This window comes from Lonchura striata, chromosome 1 (genome assembly GCF_050655825.1).
Source record: "Lonchura striata isolate lonStrDom1 chromosome 1, ASM5065582v1, whole genome shotgun sequence".
In the NCBI taxonomy this organism is placed as follows: domain Eukaryota; kingdom Metazoa; phylum Chordata; class Aves; order Passeriformes; family Estrildidae; genus Lonchura; species Lonchura striata.
Window position 1 is genome coordinate 86057032 of NC_140703.1, and position 23603 is coordinate 86080634.

General features: G+C 38.0%; 2 protein-coding genes across 5 annotated transcripts in view; one reads left to right on the plus strand and one right to left on the minus strand.

The window, feature by feature from the left end:
* CYFIP1 (cytoplasmic FMR1 interacting protein 1) overlaps nucleotides 1-23603 on the plus strand; it is a 74840-nt gene that overhangs the window by 37621 nt on the left and 13616 nt on the right. For all 3 annotated transcript variants that reach the window (XM_021546665.4, XM_021546663.4, XM_021546664.4), the window contains exons 22-25: nucleotides 1716-1915; nucleotides 8751-8838; nucleotides 19650-19793; nucleotides 21333-21423. In XM_021546665.4, the coding sequence (XP_021402340.1) occupies nucleotides 1716-1915; nucleotides 8751-8838; nucleotides 19650-19793; nucleotides 21333-21423 (523 nt within the window). The remainder of the gene's footprint in view (nucleotides 1-1715; nucleotides 1916-8750; nucleotides 8839-19649; nucleotides 19794-21332; nucleotides 21424-23603) is intronic.
* On the minus strand, nucleotides 9922-17618 carry LOC110479391 (fibronectin type III domain-containing protein 9). 2 transcript variants are annotated; one of them, XM_021546672.4, is made up of 2 exons: nucleotides 17190-17618; nucleotides 9922-14890 (listed from the first exon to the last, which is right to left on the minus strand). In XM_021546672.4, exon 2 carries the CDS (start codon nucleotides 14767-14769, stop codon nucleotides 14098-14100), a length of 672 nt encoding a protein of 223 aa, XP_021402347.2. In that variant the 5' UTR covers nucleotides 14770-14890; nucleotides 17190-17618; the 3' UTR covers nucleotides 9922-14097. The 2 variants fall into 2 exon arrangements, with proteins under 2 accessions (XP_021402347.2, XP_085413499.1); XM_085557373.1 differs by lacking the exon at nucleotides 17190-17618 and having other exon boundaries at nucleotides 9922-15224.

Sequence of the window (23603 nt, forward strand, 5' to 3'; positions counted from 1 at the left end):
TCAAAAAAACAGCCTTGTGCTCGGTAGAATCAGAATTCGTTGATTTACTCAGGCAGCTTGGTTTTGTAGCAAGACAAAAATAATTTTTTTTGTGAAGGAAAGAGATCTGACTTGTGCCTATGGAGGAAGAGCATCTGTGCAATATTGAGGTGTCCTTTTGAGTTAGTTTCCTGATTAAAATGCTAAGAAACAAATTTTATTTCAAGACAGCATAAATTTGACATGTAAACATGCAGTCAGCAAGAAAAATATCAGGCACATTCAGTTCTGCTGGAATGAAAAATTAAAATAAATTGAAAGTTGTACAAAAGAGTTTACTGTTGTTCTTTCTATAATAAGATTTTTGCCAATGATATTTTGTCATGCAGTTAACTATCATGGTTTAATTTCATTCTTTACTGAAGAGAAATCAAATACTGAGACCATAGAGCCCCTAGACTTCTGAATGCTTGGTTTTATAGCTTTGAATTATTGAAACGTAGTTTTTTTTTGTTATGTGTGGTACACTCTTAGTGGCTGAGTGAACAGAAACCATCAGTGATGTGTTCCTTAGGTCACAAGTTCTTATTCTTTGAGTAAGAAAGTGACAAAACTAAGAGTTGTCCCTTTGCCATGGTCCTTTTTTTTTGTTGTTGTTGTTTTGTTTAGGTTTTTTTGTATTTTTTTTTAATTTATGCAAAATATTTTCTGTTGAAAACTGGTTGGTTTCCTCAGCAAGAAAATGATCCTGATAGATTAAGTAATTTGTAGTTTCTGCTGTTTTTCACAATAAATAAAATAAATCGAGGTATTTACAAGACTAAGCTATTATTTTCTCCTCAAACTGGACTTAGTTCAGTTTTCTTGAACTAACTTCTTCACAGGTTTAAAACTCCTTTGAAATATGGAGCACTAAAATCAGAGAGCACTCCATGGGAAGATAGTAGTAGTTTGATACACAGCTAGAAGAAGACATTGGATATTTCTTCAGTAGGTCATTGCACATTAATCTTTAAAGCAGTGCTTGGATTTTTTTGAAGTAAAGGTTGTGTTATTTGTGCTTGATGTTTTCAGTGTCTGATGTCAGATATGGAGTTATTTTATTTTATTTTAAAGAAATTTCCAAAACAGATTGTAGGAATTTCTTGTCAAGAGGAGAAACATTATGAAATGCAGTACACATATATAGTCATGTAGCCTGCAGCTAGTGATTTTGTGGATACATTCACAACATTTGTTAATGTCTGATCTGGTCTTTCATTCCATCTTTTTATCTCCTTCACTGAAGTATACCATGAGAAGCATTTATGGTAAATGTGATGTTAGGAATAACATTACCACTACAATGGTTAGTTCACCAGTTACTCTACTGAGCAGAAGTTACTTTGTGATTGCTTGTAAAGTAGGAAATGCAGAGAGGTGTTTCTGACCTATGTCTGACCATATTTAAATGTTGGAGTTTTAAGTTTTGCTCCGTGGAGGAAGTGTTGGTAGAAATCTGTGTTTGAGACCTATCTGCATCTGAACACCCTTAAAGTTTCAGAAGGTTTAAGAAACCATCCCAAGAGTACTGATTATTTCCAGCCCTTATTTTTAAAGTAAGACTGGGAGAGAGTCAATTGCTCCTTTTGACTTCTTTCTAGTCTTCTCTTCCCTCAAGTTTATTTGTGTACTTTGTTCAGCTTCTCCACTTTATTAAATGCATCATTCTCTTTCTTTCCTCTTGTTTTTTGTAGGAGCTGGATGGCTTGATAGAGATAAACAAAATGACTCACAAGCTTCTGAGTAGATATATGACCTTGGACAGCTTTGATGCCATGTTCAGAGAAGCCAACCACAATGTTTCAGCCCCTTACGGCAGAATCACTCTCCATGTCTTTTGGGAACTCAATTATGATTTCCTTCCAAACTACTGCTACAATGGATCAACTAACAGGTTAGCAAGGCAGCTTTTTTGTTTGCAGCTTTTTATTTATTCTACCACCCTTTTGCAACTTCCTTCTTAGCAAGTGCTGACAAGTTCATCTCCATTCATTTGGTGTTTTCCACTTCTAAGGCTTTACTTGAAATGAAGCAGAATGAGTCATTTTACCAAGTACTGCTAAATGTATGAAAGCCTGTTATTTGTCCACAATAGGAGGCAAATGGAACCACAGCATCCAAATTCTGACATAGTTATGATACACTGAAAAACAGAGTGTGTCAAAACACTGCTAAGTGTATATCAGGAAGTTATTTTCAAACAGGATCCTCAAGGGTGAGATGATGGAAATAAAATTATATTCCTGATTCTGTGCTAGTGTGAAGAAAAAGATTGTTTCTGGAGAAAGGAACAGTTCAGTACTTACTGCAAACTGCAATTGTAGCCTTTAAGGAGAGTGAGTTATGGAAATAGAAAGAGGAAGGTAGGATCTAAGGTCTGAATGAGGGGGAAGGGGAAGCACAGTGTTCAAGATTTTGCATATCTGTGCTTCCTGCTTGTGTGCTGTTTTTAGGATTTGTGCTACTTTTAGTCTTTACTCAGGTTTTGGTTAAAGCCCCATAAAGTAACAGTAAAGTGATAGTGAATATTGAGCTTTAGGAAGAGGAGGAAGCCTGTTCTCATGTTTTACTGTCTCCTTGGAGAGCTTTCCTTGTCTGACATGTTCTGTGATGGTTATGTTGTACTTTAGATCCAAGATTCTGTCTGCAAAGGAAAAAAAAAAGTGTATTTTTTTGTGGTTAAGTTTTACCCGAGAAACTTCTGTTACAGGAATCTGTTTGCATGGGAAAGTTGAATTTAGTTCCAAGGGAGCTTCTATGCAGTTAATGTATCTGGAGATCAGTATTTAAATAGTGTGCTGTATAAAGAATCATATAAAAATCTTGATGAAATGCTACTCTTCCACCCATCAGCTTTATTGAAAGGCATTCAGTAGCTCCTGTACAGTTTAGTCTGTGTTAATCCTGGCTGCAAAAGCTGACATACTGCAGACCACAGTGCTTGGGAAATGAGTGTGAGGTGCCAAAGGACATTAGCAGAATCCTGTAGCACTGTGGTTTGTCTGTTTTAAAAATCTGTGCAAGAATTGAGTCAGGCTCAGCTTGCTGGGTAATTAATTCAGGATAATTAATTTAAGAGATGTTAAAGGGAGCCAGATCTTAGGCAGTATGTGTACCATGTGTCTGATTTCATCACAGAAGTGCTTTGGTTTCAGTCAAAAGCTGCAGTATGGAGAGAATTAATGTATGTGTTGTACATGCTATACAATGCCCTTTGATATTTTTGGTGAGAGAGAGAACAGGAAGTTTTTAGCCTTTTTATAGTCCTTAAGCATGTTCATTGTTGCCTTGCTGTTAGCATGAACTTTAAATTGATGCACTCTCTCTGCATTCAAGTATAGAGGTTATTGAGTGCAAACACAGGAGTGCACTGTGAGGAGCTGTGTGAGAGCTGCTGGTTTAATGCTTGACTCTTCATAGGTTTTGTCTTGCATGAAGGTTACATGTAAGCGAGGGAAGAAAAGTAGTAATTAAAGGCTGGAAGAAAGAGAAATAATTGTGATGAAAAGCAGAGAGGTTACTTGGTAGTGTGAGGGGCTGGAGGCAGAATTCCTAGAAAATGTGTAATACCTGTGGCTAGTCTTCTTTTAATATGATAACTTGATATAAGGGTTCTTCTTTTAAAGTTAATGTTTTGGTCAGATTAACTTGTTTCCAGTACTTTGTGAAGCTCTTTTCCCAAGGATGCTTGAACATGGTAATTTCATATATATGTAGAAGCATTCAACTATTTAGAAACCCTGCAGGTTTAGCTCAAAAGCTAAAGCTCTTCATGAAGTGCTGAAGCACATTGCATGTTTAATTATTTGGGACTTAGGAAATTTTTTTTATATCTGATAATGTACTGAGATTAAACAGTGAGACTGCTATTAAAAGATTTAGCAATTTAATAATTGGAGTTGCCATTTATCTGAAATTTAGCCTCATTAATGCTGGCCAGCTGCACAGACTCAGGGGCAACAGTTTGTGGAGAAGGAATGGAGAGATGAGTGAGGGTACCTTTGCAGATGGGCCTTAGCAGTGAAATCCAAGGGTATTTTTAATCCACTTTTTGACCATCATGAAAGAAAGAAAACAAACCTTTGGATAGTGCACAAGCATATGAACTGCAGGTGAGGACAAAGCTGTCTCTAGTCCAGTGTCCTGATGCTGTCAGTAGCCACGAAGGGGCTGAATATGAAAACAAGGGAGGCTTGAGGTGATATTTCTCCCAGGAGACATGCCAGCCTGTAGCAGCGATTAGGTGTTTCTGTAAAACAAAAATGGTGGGATGTTAGTGCATTTGTAGCCCTTTACAGGGGTATTTATTTTTCCCCATTGGTTTGTCCCATCCCTTTTATAAAGCTGTGTGAGGCTTTGGCATTCATTATGTGCTCCAGTGAGGAGTCTGACATGAAGTTTGTGCTGCATCTCTTTTAGATGCTCTCAAGCTTTTGTACACCAGTTCTTTTACTGAAAGTGACCACAAACAGGTGTTTCCCACTTGTTGTCTTTTCTGTACTGCCTGGGATTGTTTTTCAAGAGCCCACTCTCCTGTTGGCCCTCAATGGCATGTCTTCTCAAGCCAAGTCTTTCCACATCAGAAATATTTGTCATGCTTAGGCCTGCATCTCAACTTTTTCCTTGTCAAGTTAGGTTATCTAGATTCAAATGACTCAAACACTCAGTCTTTGTTCCTTTTCCACTGTCTGTAGTGTCCCTTTTTCTGCTTTATTTTCTTTATTGTTTCTAAACTGATATTTTCCTTCCTTGACAGCTTGCTTTGTACTAAGGACTAACAGAGGAACAAGTGTGAGACAGCCTTATATTTATTTGAATTGAAGATATTCTGTGCTTTCTTGACACAAATGATACAAGCTTCTGGAGACAGTAGTCAAACTAGTAGCTTCATCTCCTTTAACACATTACCCAAATCTGTGTTCTCTGGTATAAATTCATGTGTATAGCACTCTTCCAAATGTGCAGTTTGACATGTTTCTTCCAAGGGTACAGATTTGTCACAGAAGGAACAAAAAGACCAGCTTTTTATTTTTCTCTCTTCCTGACAACCTCTCCCATTTCCTTTTGCAAGCTCGCTCTCTCTCATACTGCTTTTGAGACTGGTTTTCAGAGACAACAGCTGTGTCTTCTTGTGTTGCATATACTCTGACAGTCACTGTTCAGAAAAATTCTCAGCCCTTGCACATAGTGCCGGAGCAAACCTGAAAAGTAGCAGTGAAAACCATCTAGTTTCTGCTACCAAGATCCAAATGGTACAGGGATATAGGCTCATGGAAAGTAGGGGTGACTGTAGTCAACTACCATTCCCCTCCTAAAATAACAGGCAACCAGCCAAAGTCTTTCTGCCAAAAGGAAAAGTGACAGCAATGGGTTGGCAGATCTCTTACTCTCTCATGCAGTATTTTCCTTGTTGTTTCCTCTGTTCTCTCCATCTTGGCAGCTGTGTTTGAGAAGGGCGAGTCAGATCTAGTGTTCACTGAGAGGGAGTGTAGGGCTACCATTAGTTCTGCTAGACAGGACAAACTAATTTGACCATGCCTGAAGCAAAAAGTGTTCATACCAATTACACAGGGAGGTGCAGAGGAATGCTTTCTGTAGGAGCAGGGAGGGAAGACTGTCATATCTTATTACTTCTAAGATGAAGCTCAGAAAGTTTATGTATGGGGTTTGTCTGACCTGGTGCCTGCAAGGCAGCAGGCTCATTGACCAAAGCAGTCTCTTTCAGTTATCTCCTTAAATAGATTATAGTAAAATCATAGAATCATTTAGATTAGTGTGTGAAGTGCTCACTATGAACTCTTTCCTGGTAGGTATCACAGAAAAATTAATATTAAATTATTTGATCCCTAAAACGCCTAATTTGGGGGCTCATGTTGTCCTCTAGCAATCACTTGCAAAGCTTTGGTAAGCCAGTAGGCTTTTCATCTGCTTAATCTGCTTTGACTGCTTGCAACCTGTTCTGATTAAAATGGATAAATTGCTGTGAGATCATCAACACTGATTAAAAATGAAACTGATTGTCTTGGAATATACTGAAACCTGTAACCTACCAGCATCCAGGGGAAAGTAAAAGTTTGCCTAGCTTTAGCTTTGATATTCAAAGAGCTCCAATCCTTCAAAGAGACGTTCCTCTTTCTTGGAGGGGGAGCAGAAGGAAGCCAACCAGCAGAATGTCAGAAAGAAAGCACACACATAATACACATGGACATTGAAAAACTTTGAAGAACAGTAGATGATGCTGTAAGGTTTTCATATAGCCCTTCATTTTTAGGGAAGAAATTTCTAATATTTACCTGAATGATATGTTTGGATTAGTCTGTAGATGAACTGTAAGGTTTTCATATAGCCCTTCATTTTTTAGGGAAGAAATTTCTAATATTTACCTGAATTATATGTTTGGATTAGTCACATTCCTTTAGGATGATGCACCATTTCGGCTGCTGTAGCCTCAATCTTAGACATTGCCTCTCCATAATTTAACAAGTGGCTGTTCTATTTTGCCCCTATCTCCTTACTCTTTTTCTTCCTATCTTAGCCTCTTTCACCCAAGACAGTATAAGCAAGTGTGTTTGCTTCAAGTCTTTAAGAAAACTTTAAGACTACTTTGCTACTACTCTGAAGCATTAGAGATGGAGAAACCCCCAAACATGCAGAGGAGCACTAGGAAACACACGAGTTACTTGAGCATTTACTTGCACTGACTGGTTTGCTCACAGACACTAATTACATTGTAACTGACATATACACATACAATAACTTTTTGATAAATCTAGGAATTATATCATGAGATGCACCCACTTACATGTTGAAATACTCCTTTCCTTGTGAGTGTTTTAATTTAGTAGTAACAAATCAGCTTTTGCCAAATAATGTCTGCACACTGAAACCTTATCTCAAATAACATGATATCTCTTATGATTTTATTTTAGAGATACTCTTAGGGCTTGAAAATTGACGTCAGTTTAAAAAGGAGTGGGATTTAGAGAAAAAAAAAAGGGGGAATAGAGTAATCTCTGGCACTGTCGTATGTTGCAGATTACTTTGAATTCCATCAAATGTTTGCATCATCTCTGGTAAACTCATTAATGAAGTATCTGCAGAATACAGACTCAAGTAATCTCTCTCAAAGGAGTTTTCAGTTTCTGTGTAAGTGAGAGAGAATGGGAGAAACTTGCAAACTGAGGAAATAGAAGTGTAAGGAGATCTAAATAATATATATAGTATTAAAAATAATGCATGTAAAGAATGTATTTTTCCTCAAAAGCTCTAAATGCAAACTCTTTCTGGACTACAGCAAGTACAAGTATTTTTGGGAAGAGTGGCCAAACTATGTATGAGCAAGTATCTGTACCTCTTTTTGAGAATGCAGGAAATATTGTTCTGAAGTTATAGATTCTCACAGGAATGATTCAGAAATAAAACACAGTGGAAGTAATTTTAAGCAACATGATGTAATTTATATTGTTCTGGGTGAAACGATTTTTGATTAGCGTGGCTGTTTTTGTTTTTAGCTAGAAGACAGATATATGTTAAAAATAGAGAGTCTCTGTTCTTTCTAGGAAGAATTAATAATGAATAATTAATTTTATGTGCTGATGAAATGCAAATACTTGAAACAAAAAAAGATCAAGATATAATTGTGTAAGGCAAGTTTTATGATACTATTTTGTAAGGCAAGTTTTCTTTCCTGAAACATTTTCCTAGATATGTTTGTTTTGCTCAGTTATGACTCAGACCAGCCTGATACTATACAACCATTTAATGTACACTTCTTAAATAGCTGTTTTTCCTCTTTGTTGTTTATATACAGCTTTGCACCATTTATCAAGTGATACTTTTTAGTCAAGGTAAAAAATAAAGTAGCCATCCAGCTTGTAAACACACATCCCCTAAGAATTTTCCTCTGTTTAGTGAAGTTAAGCAGACTCAGAATAGTAGTAGATATTGATTAACCTCTTCCTGCACTAAAACTGAGGTGCTGCCAAATGTGCATTACAGAGTCAACATGGAACAAGGGGGAAGGTTTGTGATGCTTGCTCACAAGAGAACTGGGAGTGGTCCTTCAGACTCTGGTGCCCTCAGTTGTGAGTGGAATGGCTCATCCTGTCTTTGGCAGTGCTCCATAACTTTGTAGTTCTCTCACCATCCTCTTAACAGTATACAAACGTAAAGCTAAGCATGATTTTTATTGGTAAATGCTCACACTGAAGTATGATCAAACTTTTGAAACATTGATTTTGCTGCAAGGATTATACCCTTCCTCATGACTTTTAAAAAAAAGTTAACATCTAACATATTTCTCCTGATGTGAATTTTGGGGTAAAAAGCTCTGAAACATTAAACAGGAATGCCATGTTCCTCTTTGAAGGCGTAATTCTTTCTCAAGGACTTAATTTTGCAACCATATTGTGCCCTGTGAGAGGCTATTGCTACTTTGTTAGTTACTTCTCTGTTTGCTGGCCTGGGCTAGTGGTGAGGAATATTTTGGGATCCTGCACACCTTGGGAAGGAAGAACAGTAATTGTTGAACTGCAGTATTATTTGTGTCCATGCTTTTGGGCAATTCAGGCTGTGTGCTTCCCCAGTTAATATTAGGGCTAAAAGGCTGCTGGTCTGGCTTTGACTGTGTGTGCAGACGAAAGCAGTCTTCTGCAGGGTAGGGGGCATTAGGTGCACACCTGCTCACATAAATATAAATAATGAATTCTTCTTTTTATTTTTGTATATAGATTTGTTCGGACCGTGCTGCCATTTTCTCAGGAGTTTCAGCGTGATAAACAGCCTAATGCACAGCCACAGTATCTCTATGGATCAAAGGTTGGATTTAATTCCCTTTATCTTTATGGTTTGCTAATGTTTAAAGGATTTTTTTTTAAATTATAGAAACTATGGTATATGAAAGTTATTAGAAATGGACTGAAATGCATTTTATGTGTATTTTAAATTGAACATACGCTTTTTTTAAGACTTTGCTGTGAAGCTCACCATATGTTTCAGCCAAAGTGCAGTTGCTTAGTCTGATGGGTAGTCTTATCTGACAAAGCTAAAAATAAACTCTTCTCTCAACCACCTTGCATTGTTCAGTTGCTTACAGTGGCAGAGCAGACTGAAAGTAAAGATTAATTACTCATTAATTACTCATCTGGTAAAGTGAGAACAAGAGCCTGTCTTGGGTGCAGCTCTCCCTTGTTCCAGTGATGAAGACTGTGATCACAGAAGAAAAGGGAATAGATAGGAAAAACTGCTTCAGATGTTATCTGACTTAAAAGGACTATAGATTCTGACCATCTTAAACTATCAGATACCTAATTAGTTAATTTTTTTTTTTTTTAATGTAATGTCTCTTTGTACTCTACAACCCCAGAGCTGCAAACTTGCAGTGATGACCTTGGTGTCTTGGCTATCTCATCTTCTGTATTAGCATCATATTTCCTGCTTTGCAGTTAGGTGGCTGGGAAGGTTTGTGCAAGTTTTCAATAGATGGGTACGTGATGTGCAGTCACATACTCTGTCCCTATGGCAATCCCCAGTACTGAGGTTGGAAAGAAGCTTGTGTGGGTGACAGACTGGAAGAATACTTGGCAGAAGAGAACAGCTGTGGGCTACCCAAGTGAGGAAAGTTAGCCTGTACTCTCACAGGACCAATGCTATGCTCATGTGTGATAGATTTGTTCTCCCTGATCACTGCAGATTTATTTTCTTATTCTTCAGAATTATTACTTGTGTCTTAATGACAGTTAAAGACAAAGTACATTAACATATATTTGCATTTTTTATATGTAGTCAGAAATATTGATCTACTTCAAACAGCAGTAAAAACCAGCAGTGCAAACCTTCAGCAAATCATTTGGAACTATATGATAAGGTGTCACTCTAAAATTTGCAATGTTTTCTTGACTATCAGGGTAGCAAGATGAAGTATGGAAAAGATAAATAAAAATATAAAGATTAAATTAGAGGGCAGACAATAAAAAAGCTTAAAATATTTATTATTATTTAAAATTATTTAAAATATGTACTCAGTTATATGTCTAATTTATGCAAGTGAGCTGTAAGTCTTATGGGTGGCTGCTCTCAGTATACCTCCTGCTTAAACATGAACATAATTAGTCCTTGTCTTACTCTTATTTTCTGCACATCATAGCATAGTTGTATGGTGCAGTTTCAACCCAGTAATCTAGGTTTTGAGATATCTCAACAGTTATGAATTTCAGTGCTAAAATATCTGCTGCATTTGTAAAACTTTCATGCCTTTAAAATATAAAGGAGGTAGAAAAGGATTTACATGTCTTAATGTGGAATGTAACAGCTGACTGTCTGCTCCTGTAAATAGTGTTTTATGTAATTGTTCTCCAAAAAAGGAACAGTATATTATAGGAAAGTGGAATTTTCTTACATTAGAATTATTGTGTTCCTTACTATTTTAGGAACTGACCAGATGCAGCATAGAAGAAAAGCCTGACTGAATTTCATAGAGATTGCTAACTTAATTTATCTAAGTGATGATACAGTGGGGTGAGTGACAGAAGATTAACTGGGGTACCCTTTTTTTTGTCAGTCAGGTTACATTAATAAAATGAATTTAGCAATCTTCCCACTGAGAGCTATATATTTTCAGAATTCTTGAATATTTTTGTGTATGAGCAGCAGCAATCAAGGGGGTAGGTCTTTCTTGCCTTTCTGGGGCAAATTTTATAACTAGATAGGCCTATATTAGAAAATACTCAGGACTCTCTCTAGTTTTAAATCTGAACAAGTGCATATTTTTTATTCTTGAATTAAATGTATTTTGAAATTGAGGATATCTGGATGGAGTTTTTAACATTTCTACTTTATATAGCCAGTACAGATAGGAATTGTTACATTATAGAGGCTGCACTACTACAGGAGTAACTAAAGAAATTTTTTGTTTGTGTCTCAAAGCATTCACATATTCCCAGATATTTCTAAATGGATCAAAGCATCTGGTCTACATTACTGAGTCTTGATACTTAGCACAGAGTTGTAGTAACATTCTCTTTAGCACCTAAAGTTTTCTGAATGGTATCTTCATGTAATTAGCAAAACAAAAACCCACAGATACAGCTTCCTTCTTCTGGTTGATATGGAAGCAGAGCTGTCAGATGGGAAATAGCCAGCCTGCAAAAGCTCTTTAGCCTTTTATGTGAGCTGGATTATTTTAAAAGTTTGGTTGAGCACGATCACTGAAATCCCTTTACTCAGGTAAAGTACGTGTAGGATTAATGATATTAATGTTAGCAGGTTGGAATTCGGCAACATTGGGTGAATGCATTAAATATTTTATAATATACATATAAGAAAGTATCTTTTCTGGGGAATTGAACTAACTTTCCATGAAATACTTGGTTCTATAGAGGTTGTGTAGACCACAATTGAAGGGCTTTCTATCTGTCTTATACAGCATTTTCCAAATATTGTCATGTTTTTATGTCTCTGGCACTTTGTAGTTGCTAACTCGTTTATTTTGTGAAAAACACATGTTTGAAAGATACTTCTCACTGTGAATATAATGTTTTTTATCTACTGTTGGTGCACAAATTAAAGTCAGTTTGCACTATGTTGCAACTTGCTATCAGTTTGGTAATCACTTGGAATGTTTGCCCCATACTTGATGATTGTTAATAGTGAGTAGTGAATAATCAAATCTAATACAGAACTGCCTGAATGAACTTGAATTAATCTGTAATAAAACTTTCTCAGCAAGAAACAAAGAATCGTGTAGTTCTGTGAGCATGTGATGACATGAGTTTTTCAAAACTAGAGCAGAAAACAGATGACACTCTGCATGAATTGCTCATTTGCAGCAGCTGCAAGATGGTCCATTGCTTGTGAGATGGTATAAATGTTTATCTTAGTAGCACACAGCAAACTCTGTGGGTGGCATGGTTTTATATTTAGAGAAGGTAAATCCCTTGGGAGGCACTACCATGGTAGCTCTTTGCCTTCTCAGTCAGATATAGGCATGTCTTTTGGTTATTTGTGTTTGTGTATAAATAACAAAATGCAGTAGGTGAATTGCCTCAAAACTGCTTTAAGCAGAACTGCTCCTTGTTCTTGGTGTGGTGTGTACATGTGTATTCAATATAATGTATGTCTATATATGTATTGGACTGCCTTAAAACCCACATAAAGAAACGGACATACAGGGAAATAAACAGGTCTCCAAGAGCCCAAAATATTGGCAGAGATTGACTGTGTGTCTCTTGGCTTCATCCCATTAATATTAAAATAATCTTTTCTTGATGAAAACCCAATCAGAGAAGTGTTAATGTTAATTTGATTACAAGATAATTTTAAAGCATTTTCTCTGTTCTCGCTACCCAGGCACCCCTTTATGGCACTAATCCTGTTGTGTTGGCTTCATGTAACACTGTCATTTGAAACAGCAGTGAACTGTTATTCTCACAGTTTTGAGACTGACGTGCAAGACAAAGAAAAACATGTCAGTTGAAGGAAGTGCTCTGCAGCAGGTGGAGAACACGTTATTGCTAACTTCACACAATAAAAATGCCTTTTGAAGTGTTTTCTGAAAGTCATACTCGCCCCCATTCAGCAAGTGTTCCGTGTGTCATGCTTATCCTACTCAAAAAAAAAAAAAATGTAAAGAAAGATTCCTCACACTTATGCCAGCTTCTCCTTAGCACTCAGAGTCGGTGCATTTCACAAGTTGTGGGAATTGTTGTCAAAATAGAGTAGCTGAAAAGATCCACTACCTGCTGTGAAATATTCATGGGGAGCTCTCCTGCCAAAATTGTAACCCCCCTTAGCTGCCAGGACCGGTGGAGAGGGATGGCAGCTGCCCAGCCAGCAGCTCTCCAGCCTTCACTGGTGCAGCCGAGCTGTGTCAGAGAGAGAGCTGACTTCACACATACATTCCTACCCAGAGCAATTAAGTGTCTGCGATCACAGTGCACCTTTGGTTTTTTTAGGCATAATATACAGCAATACTAAGATTTATTATGTTTTTATGGAACACAAATGCACTTCAGAGGTTTTAAACAGGGTGACTTGTACATGTAAATCAGACAACACTTGTCACGTTGTGAGGGTGAGCAAATTTCTGTCCAAAGGACCTTGGCACTTTGCCATGAAGCTCAAGGCAGAGTGAGATGATCAGCAGGTTTTCTTGTTACAAAAATAAAATGCATTTTGGCATGTTTTTACTGTTTTGCCCCCCTTCATTACATAGAATGTACTGTGCAATTGGAAAGAAATTTGCAGCTGATTAACACATGTTATCATTAAAACTGAAAGGGAAAGAGAAAAGGAAGGACCAGGAGCTGCATCTCTGAATTCCATTTCTCTGCAGGGAGTCTCTGGCCCATGGAGCAGAAGGTAGCTTGAGGTGGGAGCAGAAGAGTGAAAAATAACCCAGGATATATCCTTAATTAGACACATCCTTACAAAGTCACTATCTTGCATGTATTAGACTGAGGGAAAATAAGACAGATGGGAGGATACAATTAATTACATTCTTACATTCTATGACTGACCTCAGTGCACATGGGAGGAGTGGACAACACCATGGGCAGTGAATTGTGTTGTCTAAGTATAGTACTGCTTGTAGTGTGTGTTTTGGGAAGCAGCTGGGATTGTCAGGGTAAAACTCACACTGGCAAACCAGTGCACTCTGTGTGTATGTTCCAGTTGCCTATAGTGTAGCAGTCTGGGTTGCCATCTGAAAACTCCTACTCAGTTTTATTCATGCTAGTTAACAAAAATTATTTTGGTCACTTTTGGTTACTTTTTATATTTGTTTGCTGTTTTAGGCTAAATAAAAGCAATGAAAAAAATCCCCTTAGACTATAAACCAATTACTTGCTACATGCTTCATTTTTAAATAACGGAGGGTGTCTGAAGTGCTCACTTCTTGGGCATGTGGACCTTTGCATACTGTTTGCAGGCTCTTGGAAAGGGTGTGATATCAGATGTACATCCAGGAGTGCTGCAGCGAGCAGTTGGAGCTCCTTGTTGTGAGCACCAACAGTGCATGTGATGCATTTGAAGTAGCTGGGTACCTTACGTAGCAAAAATCTTCTCCTGGACAAAACATTTCTATTTTATAGCAGAGCAATGTCCCGTTACTGGGACACGCTCCTGACTTTTAGAAGATGGCACAATGGGCTCATTGCACACTGAGGGATTCTCTATGATTGTGGCCAGCTGGATGCCACCTGGATGCTTTTCCTCAGCATCCTGTGTGTGCTGGCTCTGCCTGCTGAGCTCATCTGAGGCGTGCGCCGCGCTTTTGGTCCATGGCTCCTCATGCTCTTGTTTGGAGGTCCTGTTGCGCTCTTGCGAGCGCTCGTGTCTCCTGCGGCACAGCAGGTGCAGGCAGCCGTAGAGCAGGACTGCGGCGATGGTGAGGAGCAGGACGCTGCTGGTGAGCCAGATGCCCAGCGCCAGCTCTTTCTTGGTGCTGCTCGCCGAGGCTGGGTCTCGTTCCAGTGTGTTAAAAACTCTGCACTGGTCGCTGGAGGGGTTTGCGGACTGGCAGGTCACGCACATGATGTATGTTGTGAGGGGAGTCAGGTTTTCGACAACAAAGGAGGAGCGAGTGGTGGGCACCCTCTCTTCCCTCTGAAAGCTCTTTCTGGAGTAGCTGGACAGCATGCTGTTCCAGTTAGGGTGGTACATGATGCTGTAAAAGCTGTCGACACAACTGGCCATTTTTGGCCAAATTACCATTGCTGTGTTTCCTGTGATGTTTTGGATGGTTATTCCCATCAGGATGTTGCTTGGGAGGTTTTTTCCCCTCTCTTGATGCTGATCTCCCTGTGGAAAGGGAAGATGTTCTTTGGAGAAGCTGCAGCACCAAGGATGTTGTTTGGATCTTAATCGTAGTGCTCTGTAATGTAGGAATGGAGTTTGTTAGGAAGGTATGCTCTCATCTTTGGCACTGCAGTGTAAAAATGGGAATGAAAGTTCATAAAGTCTGGGGTGTTTTAAAATGTGTATTTCTCTTCCAAGTGAAAGGGTAAAGATAAACTTAGAGAAATTTAACCAGAGCTGCTGCCTGTACAAGTGACCAGTTGTATCTTGAGAGATGGAGAATTTACAATTGGGGAATCACTCCCTTTCACATTTTTTTCCCAGGTGATTGTAAAAAAAATGCAGCAGGTGTTTTTTTCTCTAGTCTGTGTATCTTGTATTTTATGTTAAGTGGGAAGAGGGGTTAGCAGGAGTGGATATAGAAGAATAAGTGCCTCTACCATCCACAAGTCTTTAGTTTTGCCAGTCACAATCAGTTGAAGAACAAAAGAGTATGTGGAAACCTGACCACGTATTATTTTGTCTCCGATATCTTATGTTAGTTTCTTATTTACAAGTTCACATAGGAACAGCTTCCCTATGAAGACAAGCTGAGAGACCTGGGGCTGTTCAGCCTGGAGAAGAGAAGGCTCCAGGGAGATCTTACAGCATCTTCTGGTGTCTAGATACAGCAATACAGCTGGAGAGGGGCTTTTTATGTTGGCAGATATTGATAGGACAAAGAGAAATGGCTTTAAGCTTAAATAGGGTATATTTAAATTAGATATTACAAAGAAATTCTTTGCTGTGAGAGCAGTGAGGCACTGGAATGGGTTGCCCAGACAAGCTGTGGAAGGTGTCCCTGCCTGTGGCAGGGGTGTTGGAACTAGGTGATCTTTAAGGTCCCTTCCAAGCCAGACTGTTCTATGATTATGTGATACTCTCTGTTTTGCTGGTAAATTGCACATCTGTAGCCACTGCAGCTACACTGCAGCAGTGGCTGTGAACACTGCTGGTATCAGTATCACAATATTTAGTCTTGATGCTGGTCAGCCTCTTGGAAAAGCTTTGTCAAGCTTAGTGAAACACAGCTTTCACTATGTTTTACCTTTTGGATAAATAGTGGGGATTTTAAAGAAATTACTCTCTGCTCTCTGCTGTTTTAAGTAATTTTATGTAATCCCATAGTCTGTCTGCCCTGAATTTATACTCCTCCTCGCCCTCAATTCAAATTAGAAAATCTGCCAGTATTTTGAGATTCTCAGCATATGTAACCACTGTGAATAGTGAAAGGAAAACATCTCTTTTCTGCAATTTCTCTAAACACATCTATTAAAAAATATATAATAACAACCAGTGGATATTTTCATTTGTTTGGCTTGGGTTTTATTCTTTTACTGTCGTGATGGTAACTTTTGAAAAAGAGCTTACCTCAGCAATTTAATCTGATCCCTTAGTTTGATTGTCAGTTTCCAGTGGCACTCATGGAAGTTTTTTACACTTTGATAGTTTCTCTTTTTTTTTTTTTTTTTATGGCTATAAATGCCCATGACAGTAACACTGTATTTCATTGTTTATGACTTTGTTGTGAAAAATAAATCAAATATACTTTTTTAAGATCAAGTTTAAAATGTTACATTTCCTTGCTAAATAACAATTAATTATTAAAAATTCTTCTGAGGAAGAAAGATTGTGAGATTTGCTCATAACATATTTTGAAATTTTTCTGTAATACAAGTATTTTGTACTAGATAGGAGGCTTGGAAAATGTATATTTTATAAGATATTTTTAATGGGATTTAGATAGTGACATTACATTAATAGTAAGAATTCTGTGCCTGTTTATGTATGAGAATTGTTGCTCAAGGGTTTTGGATTCTACTTACTGGGAAGTGGGAAGAAAAATATGTATGTTTATTTTCATGACAGTGTAAAACCATGGATATGACTGATCTGGGTAGATGCTGCTTTTCTAGTTCTGTGGTAAAGGCACCCTTTCTAATACAGCAACAATATAAAGGAACTGAGTTTGCTATCAGATGAACTTACCAAACAGACACATTTTGGCATCTACCCAGCTACTGCAGATATTATAATAGGGTGCATTAGTGAGATCAGAGTTATACTTCCTCAGTTACCTTATGTTTAACTGGTAGATCCCTATTACTTAAAATTATAATCTATTTTTTAGAACACTTTTTAACATAGCCTAGGAATGATTAATTTCAACAGTTTAATCCTCCTAGCATTTTGTAAGTAGAACAAACTGTAATTAAATAACAATAACACATTTCTATTGTTACAAACCATCAGTTATTAGAAAACACACAATTACTGACATGTAAATGTTTGGAGAAGCCATCTGATGTTTTATGGATCATAAAGTCAGTACTTACCGTCGCTCCCTGATGGAAATTCCAGAACAGAATTGCTTTATGGTGATGCTGCTGTGAAATGTTGCAAGCACCAAATTTTTTGTATCCCTTTCTACATGAATTATTTCCTGACTGATCTCTGTTTGCCAGTTTGCTCTTTCTTCTCCTCAGAATCTCTGGATTGAATTCTCATTGCTTGGTGATTTCAGTTTTTTTCTCTGATGCTGCTGGTGGCATGATTTCTTTGTCTCTTCCACTTAAATTCCTGCAAGAGCACATCTTGTCTAAAGATGCTGTTGCCTTGCTTTTCAAAGACCACACACAGGAGAAGAAAATAGTGTCTTTTCCCCCCTCTCTTGCTTTCCTCTCCTCCCCTTGACAGTATGCTGCCTGAGCATCCCTGTTATATACTCTTGTGTGTGGACCAGTGATGCTGTGAGTGATTAATGTTAGCACTTTGATGACATCAGCAACTAACAACTCTTTCTTTTTTTTTTTTTTAATTTAAGTAGGGGAGGGAGCAAGTATAGCTTAAAAAATAATGAACAGCAACTTCCCCTCCCTCCCTTTCCACCTCCACTCCCCTCTAGTTAATGGCTTCTTCCCTAAGGATTTTATGCCTTTGTGTCTCACTGGGGGGGAAGTGGTGTTGGAGTGTAATGTTTTTTAAATTCCTTGTTGCAGTTTAGAAAGATCCACTAATCCAATGTTTACAGGTGGACTGTGAATTTTAGGTACTTCCCCGTGAGGTTTACATGTAGGGTATATTTTTAGATTGGCTGGCTTCTTATTGTTAGGTAGTGACAAATGTTTTAAATACCAAAATCATGTTTTTAGGACTTGCTTTTCTATGACAAATTCCTGCTGTGTGAAGAGACGTTCCTTCCCCTTAACCTTATGGCAGTAAAAGACCTTAACCCACTAAAATAAAATTCTCCATGTGCAGTAGCTGAAATAGATAGTTCTGACAGGTTTGTTGTAGGAGAGCTACCTAACTGGAAACATCAAAACCAAAAAACGAAATCTCATCTCTTAGGGGCAGTTGTGTAAGTCCTTAGTTTATCAGAATATTCATCTGCACATATGTTCTTAAGGTTTTACCAGTTCTCTCTGCTGTCTTTGGCCCAGACCTCATTTTTGTATGTGGAGAGCTATGGAAATGCACAGGTGGTACTAGTGGGACGCAGCTTTAGGCTGTCCCCTGGTGGGACACATTTGGAGTTTGGCCTTTTAGTCAGCTCTGATGTAACAGCAGGACTGTGTTATATACTAGGATTCTAATAGTTATCCAAGTGTCTATTTCAGTTTGCATCTAGAATTTTTATATTTCTAAGACCTCAGTTGGAAACTGGTGTTTATATAGAGACATGCAACATAAATAAAAATGTGCATATTCTATTCTGATTGCTTCAAGAGATGATTTTTAAGTCCTTTATAAGAATAAAATCCTTCAAGAGCTCGGTAGAGTTTTCTGAATTGATTTCCAATTAGCTTAATGCTGTGTGTTTACAGTATCTGGTGTTGACTTGCATGGGTAGTTAGGGCAGGATCTGGATTGAAGAGAATGTTCTTCATGGAAAATCTTCTGTTACAATTGTGTGTGAAGTTGAAAGTTTAACAGTATGCTGTTTAGAGAGAATGAAATTTCGAAAAAACTGAAGGAAACACACTAAGAAAGGTGGCCAAGATTCCTGCTAAAATTATATTTCAGGTTATTAGGAGAACAACCCACTTGCAGAAACGGAGGATGCTAAGTTAGTCAACCCCGCCTAATCTGCACCTTCAGCAAGCAGTTCCTAAATCCTCACATCACATCAGTCTGTACAGCTGTGTTCACTTTCATGGAAGTAAACGTGACTGTGGCAAAGCACCTGGTCCTATTTATACAAATCTTTTTTTCCAAATAATTTCTATGAGGTTATATCCAGACTTAAATTTGCTTTGATCTTGTGTACAGCAAAGGGGTTTGAAAAGGAAAGATCCTTATTAATTAATTAGAGAGGGATTTTTTTTTGTAGTTGAGTACTCAGAGACTTAAAACACCTATTATGAACAGAAAATGGAGGTAATTTCTTTCAAGATGTTTTGCGCATGAAATGGAAGATAAAGGAATAGAAGCTGTGCTTTAAATTCAGGGATATGGACATGGCATTGACTACTTTTACCTTTTTATGCTTGTGTAAATAGAAAAGTACAAAAGAGAAAGTGTTTGTGGCTTTATAAATGATAAATGGAAGATGTCTGCTTGAAAAAAAAAGTGCTTACAAATTTGTCTTGCTGATAGAGAGATTTTTGTTGATGTTCCTGCCTGAAGAGAAACTGCCGAAAGAGAAACTGTATAGTTAAACCTCTTTGAAAGACAGTGAGATACAAAGTTTTTATTTCAGTTTTAATATACTTTAAAGTTATATTCAAATTACATTATTATTGAGCTACAGGCAGACAAAATTTTCATTAATCATATCTGTTTTCTTGTTTTAGGCATTGAATTTGGCATATTCCAGCATTTACAGCAACTACAGGAATTTTGTTGGTCCCCCTCACTTTAAAGTCATCTGTAGACTTCTTGGATATCAAGGCATTGCTGTGGTCATGGAGGAATTGCTGAAAGTTGTCAAGAGCCTGGTATGCTAATTGTCTTTATTCTTCTGCTAGTCCACATGGTTTCTTATAGGAAATGTCTCAGGAAAAACAAAGTGAAATTGAGATCCTGGAAAAAATAATTAAAATAACTTCCATTGAAATTTGATATAAGCTGTGCTTGACAGTACTCAATGTCTTGTGTGAGCAATAGAAAGAAGTGCTTTGGTGCCCTGAGCAGTGTTTTGAAAATTTGGATTCTTCATTGGAGATTCATGCAATTTGTGCCCTGAGCTGTTAGGGCCTAGGTAGGCCCTGGAAATGTATGAGTATTTTAAATTAGTTTATTTCAACTTAAAGACAATACTGTACATTCACTTTTTTTTACTGTTCATTCACATTTTTTGAGAACAGCTGTAGTGTGCTTTTCTGCCTGCCACTTAACTTCAGGGCTCTCATTAATGACATCACTCCTTAACAACAGGAGTTTAACCTCTGTGCTTGATTAGCAATGCTGCTCAGGCCAGTTTTGAAGACATTATCCACACAGCCTGGGTATCCTGTATTGGAAAGGGCCTTCTTTATAACTGGGAGGAGGCTGAGGTGCTGGCTGTTTGCTATACTATTAGAATCTATATATACAGCCATAGTGCACTGAGGTTAATTTAAGCCAAAGAAATTATATTTTCCTCCCTGTTGCTTGTAGGAGCATGCTGCCAAAATAATCCAACTGTACCAAGGAAAGCCGTGGTGTTTGTAATCGTACTTCAGGCACTTGACACATTTGGCAGTTTGTTTACAGTAATTCCCACAATGTTCTAAGTACATTTTTGATGTTCTAGAAAAGCTAAATCCTACTTGAAAAATGCTGTAATTTAGTCTTCAGAGATAGAGGAAAACACTTCTGTTTTTCAGGGTTTGAGTGTCAAGTATTGGTTTGCTGTGTTTTATGAGAGGGAATTTTTTATAACTTAGTGGTAAATTGTCTCAATTCATTAAAGGTGGCATTGAACACTTGGTCACTTATAAAGAAGATTAAAAGGCCTGGGGAGGGTATCCTGCTAATGCCTGATGCGGCTGCTCAGATGTAGGGGAACAGATAAGGGAGAGGTGTCTAGTGGTAAGAAGACAGGCTGACTGCAGGCTGGGACTATCTCAACTGGTATTGCCCAGAAGAACTAGCTTGGGCTGTTGCAGCCAGTCCTAATCACAAGGGCTTTTTTCATGTTGCTTTTGAATACATTCAGATGCTTTTTGAATGGTTTTGAAAACATTCAAATGCAACTTTTTAACCAAAACCCTAAAAGTTAGTTAGACAGTAAAGAGTCTGTAAGAGAAAAACATATTTTCCTTTATTACCTTCCTGGCCTTAGCTGTTGTGCCATTCTTCTTGTACAAAGATGGTTAATGCCATATGAAGTCTTTAAATTTGAAAAAGTTGCCTTTTTAAAGATGATGACTGGCAGAATTAAATGCAAGATTTTTTAGAGCTGCTTCAGTTCATGTATAGTTTGAATGCAGTTTGTTTTAAAGTTTCATAGTTCAACAGCACTGACATGTTTACATACATCTGTTTTCTCTTAGTTACAAGGGACCATTCTTCAGTATGTCAAGACCCTAATGGAAGTGATGCCTAAGATTTGTAGGTTACCAAGACATGAGTATGGTTCTCCAGGTTAGTTTGTGTTTGATGTTACCTTAGCAGCCTTAATAAGATGATACTAACCACTATCTTCTGAATCTTTTATATCTGTTTTTCCCTCCCTCCTTTTTTTCCTGATAATCAGATTTTAGCCTGGCTTTGCTTTTGTATTTTTTTTCCCATCAAAAGAATCATTGAATGCTATGCTTTCTGAAAGTTTTAAGAATTCTGTATGTAGGAAAAAAGGATGACAATCTGTATACACACAGTTTATGACATAATTGATCTTGAGCTGGGATGTCCACAATAGTTTCTGTTTCTTGCCTTTCTCATAAGCGTGCTGAGCTTTTACCTCAGCAAGTTAGCCTCTCACATTTTTTCTGTTTAAATGTCTAATTTAGATAACCCGGTTCTCTAGAACAGCCTCTTTTCTCTTTTCCTTTGCCCTCACCAAATGCAAGATAAAAGGAGTGATACTGGGAGGTAAACTGGTCCTGCCAGAATAGTTGTGGCTTGTGTGGGGTGCATCTTAGCCTCTCAACAGGAGGTGTGACAGTTGCAGAAGAAGAAATGGCATTGAAAGCTGCTTGCCACTATGGAAAAATAATTGGCTAATTAGTATTTATCACATTGTTCACTGAAATTCTGAATCTGCTTTCCCCTTCAAAATATTCCTCCTTCACAACTTCTAATTAACACAAATTAGTCCTTCCATGTGCCACCCACCTCCTGAGTTTATTTTTCCAGAGTCACTTAGTTTTATTAAATGCCACTCTGGAATGAGGTTGGGTTTTTTCTGCTTCCCACAGCTTGCTTGACGTTCATTACCAATGTTAAACGAAATTGAGGTCTTACTAAGTGTTTCCTTCCTGTTTTTCTCCCTGGAGCATAGAAATGGATGAATCATGGTAGTTAGGAGTATAAAAATAATCTCTCTGAGGCTTTTAGCCATTCATTAAGGTCTGACCGCAAAAGCAGTAGGTATTCTCAAATAGAGATAATGCATCACCAAGATCTGTGATGCTACAGGTGACATTAGGAAGCTTGCCAGAAATTCTCACCTGTAAGGGCTAAATATTTGGCAGGAGATGCCCAGGGATTTTAGGAGAAAACTTTCTCTTAAGGTTGAAAGACAATCCATCCTACAGGAAAGGAAGAGCTTTACTGGTGCAAGGGTAATGAACTACTTTGACCTCATATTTACTATTCCAAAAGAAATGCCATTTGTTTAGATGCCTACTGTACCAAGAGATCAAAGCAACTCTTGGTTTTACTATGGAATATCATACTTAGTTTTAGAATTGGACTGGCTCTCAAAACCCTGCCTCATTCTCTGCTCCTTTACTGCCAATGTTCCTGTCAGGTTTTGTCTTAACACATACAGTTTTCCTGTTCTGAACTATTTCTAGCAGAGGACACATAATAACCCCCTGGAGAGTCTCTTCCAAGAAATGCTGACAGCCTTTATAGCACAGTTATGCTGTCTCTCCCTTTCCTTTCCAAGTTGCCAGACAGAAAAGGCTTGTGGAAGATCAGGACACCTCCATTGCTGTCTCACATCAGGGAGAAACTGCCCTGTGCTCCCTGACACCTCCACACCATGGAGCTGTCTGCCCTTGGAACAGCACTGGCTGATGAAGGAAAACATTCTCTGTGATGAGGATGTGCTGCAGATTTTAGCCTTCACTGGGATAGGAACTGCCAGGCTGTAGAAGGGCAGGCTCAAAGCATGCTCCCTTTTGAGTCACTGTCCTCTCATTTCTGTGCTAAATTCTCCGCTTTAGCAGTCTTTGCCACACCTTGTTTGTGTTTTGTCACAGAAAATGCAAGCCAATACACACCAACTGTTGTCTGTTCCCTCCTCTGCCTCCAAAAGCTTCCTCAGAAGTTGTTAGTTGTAGTAAGCCTGAGTGCTGTGGGGTATGTCTGTGTGCTGCTTTTATTCTTTCATAACAAATAATTTAATAACTTCTTTATAAGTGGCACAACTGATATATATAGACCAAAAGCGTGATAACAGACTTTAGATGAAGTATGTAGATTCTCATCTATCTTGATTCAACATGCATTTATTAATTCAGAATTAATTTCCTGAGTCTATTCTCCATGGATTTAAGCACACTCAGTTAGTAAGCCTCTAGCTCTTTCATGCACTTTAGACTTTTCAATTGGAGAGTTTTTTTGGACTCTGCTGATTGCAATTCCTTGGCCCC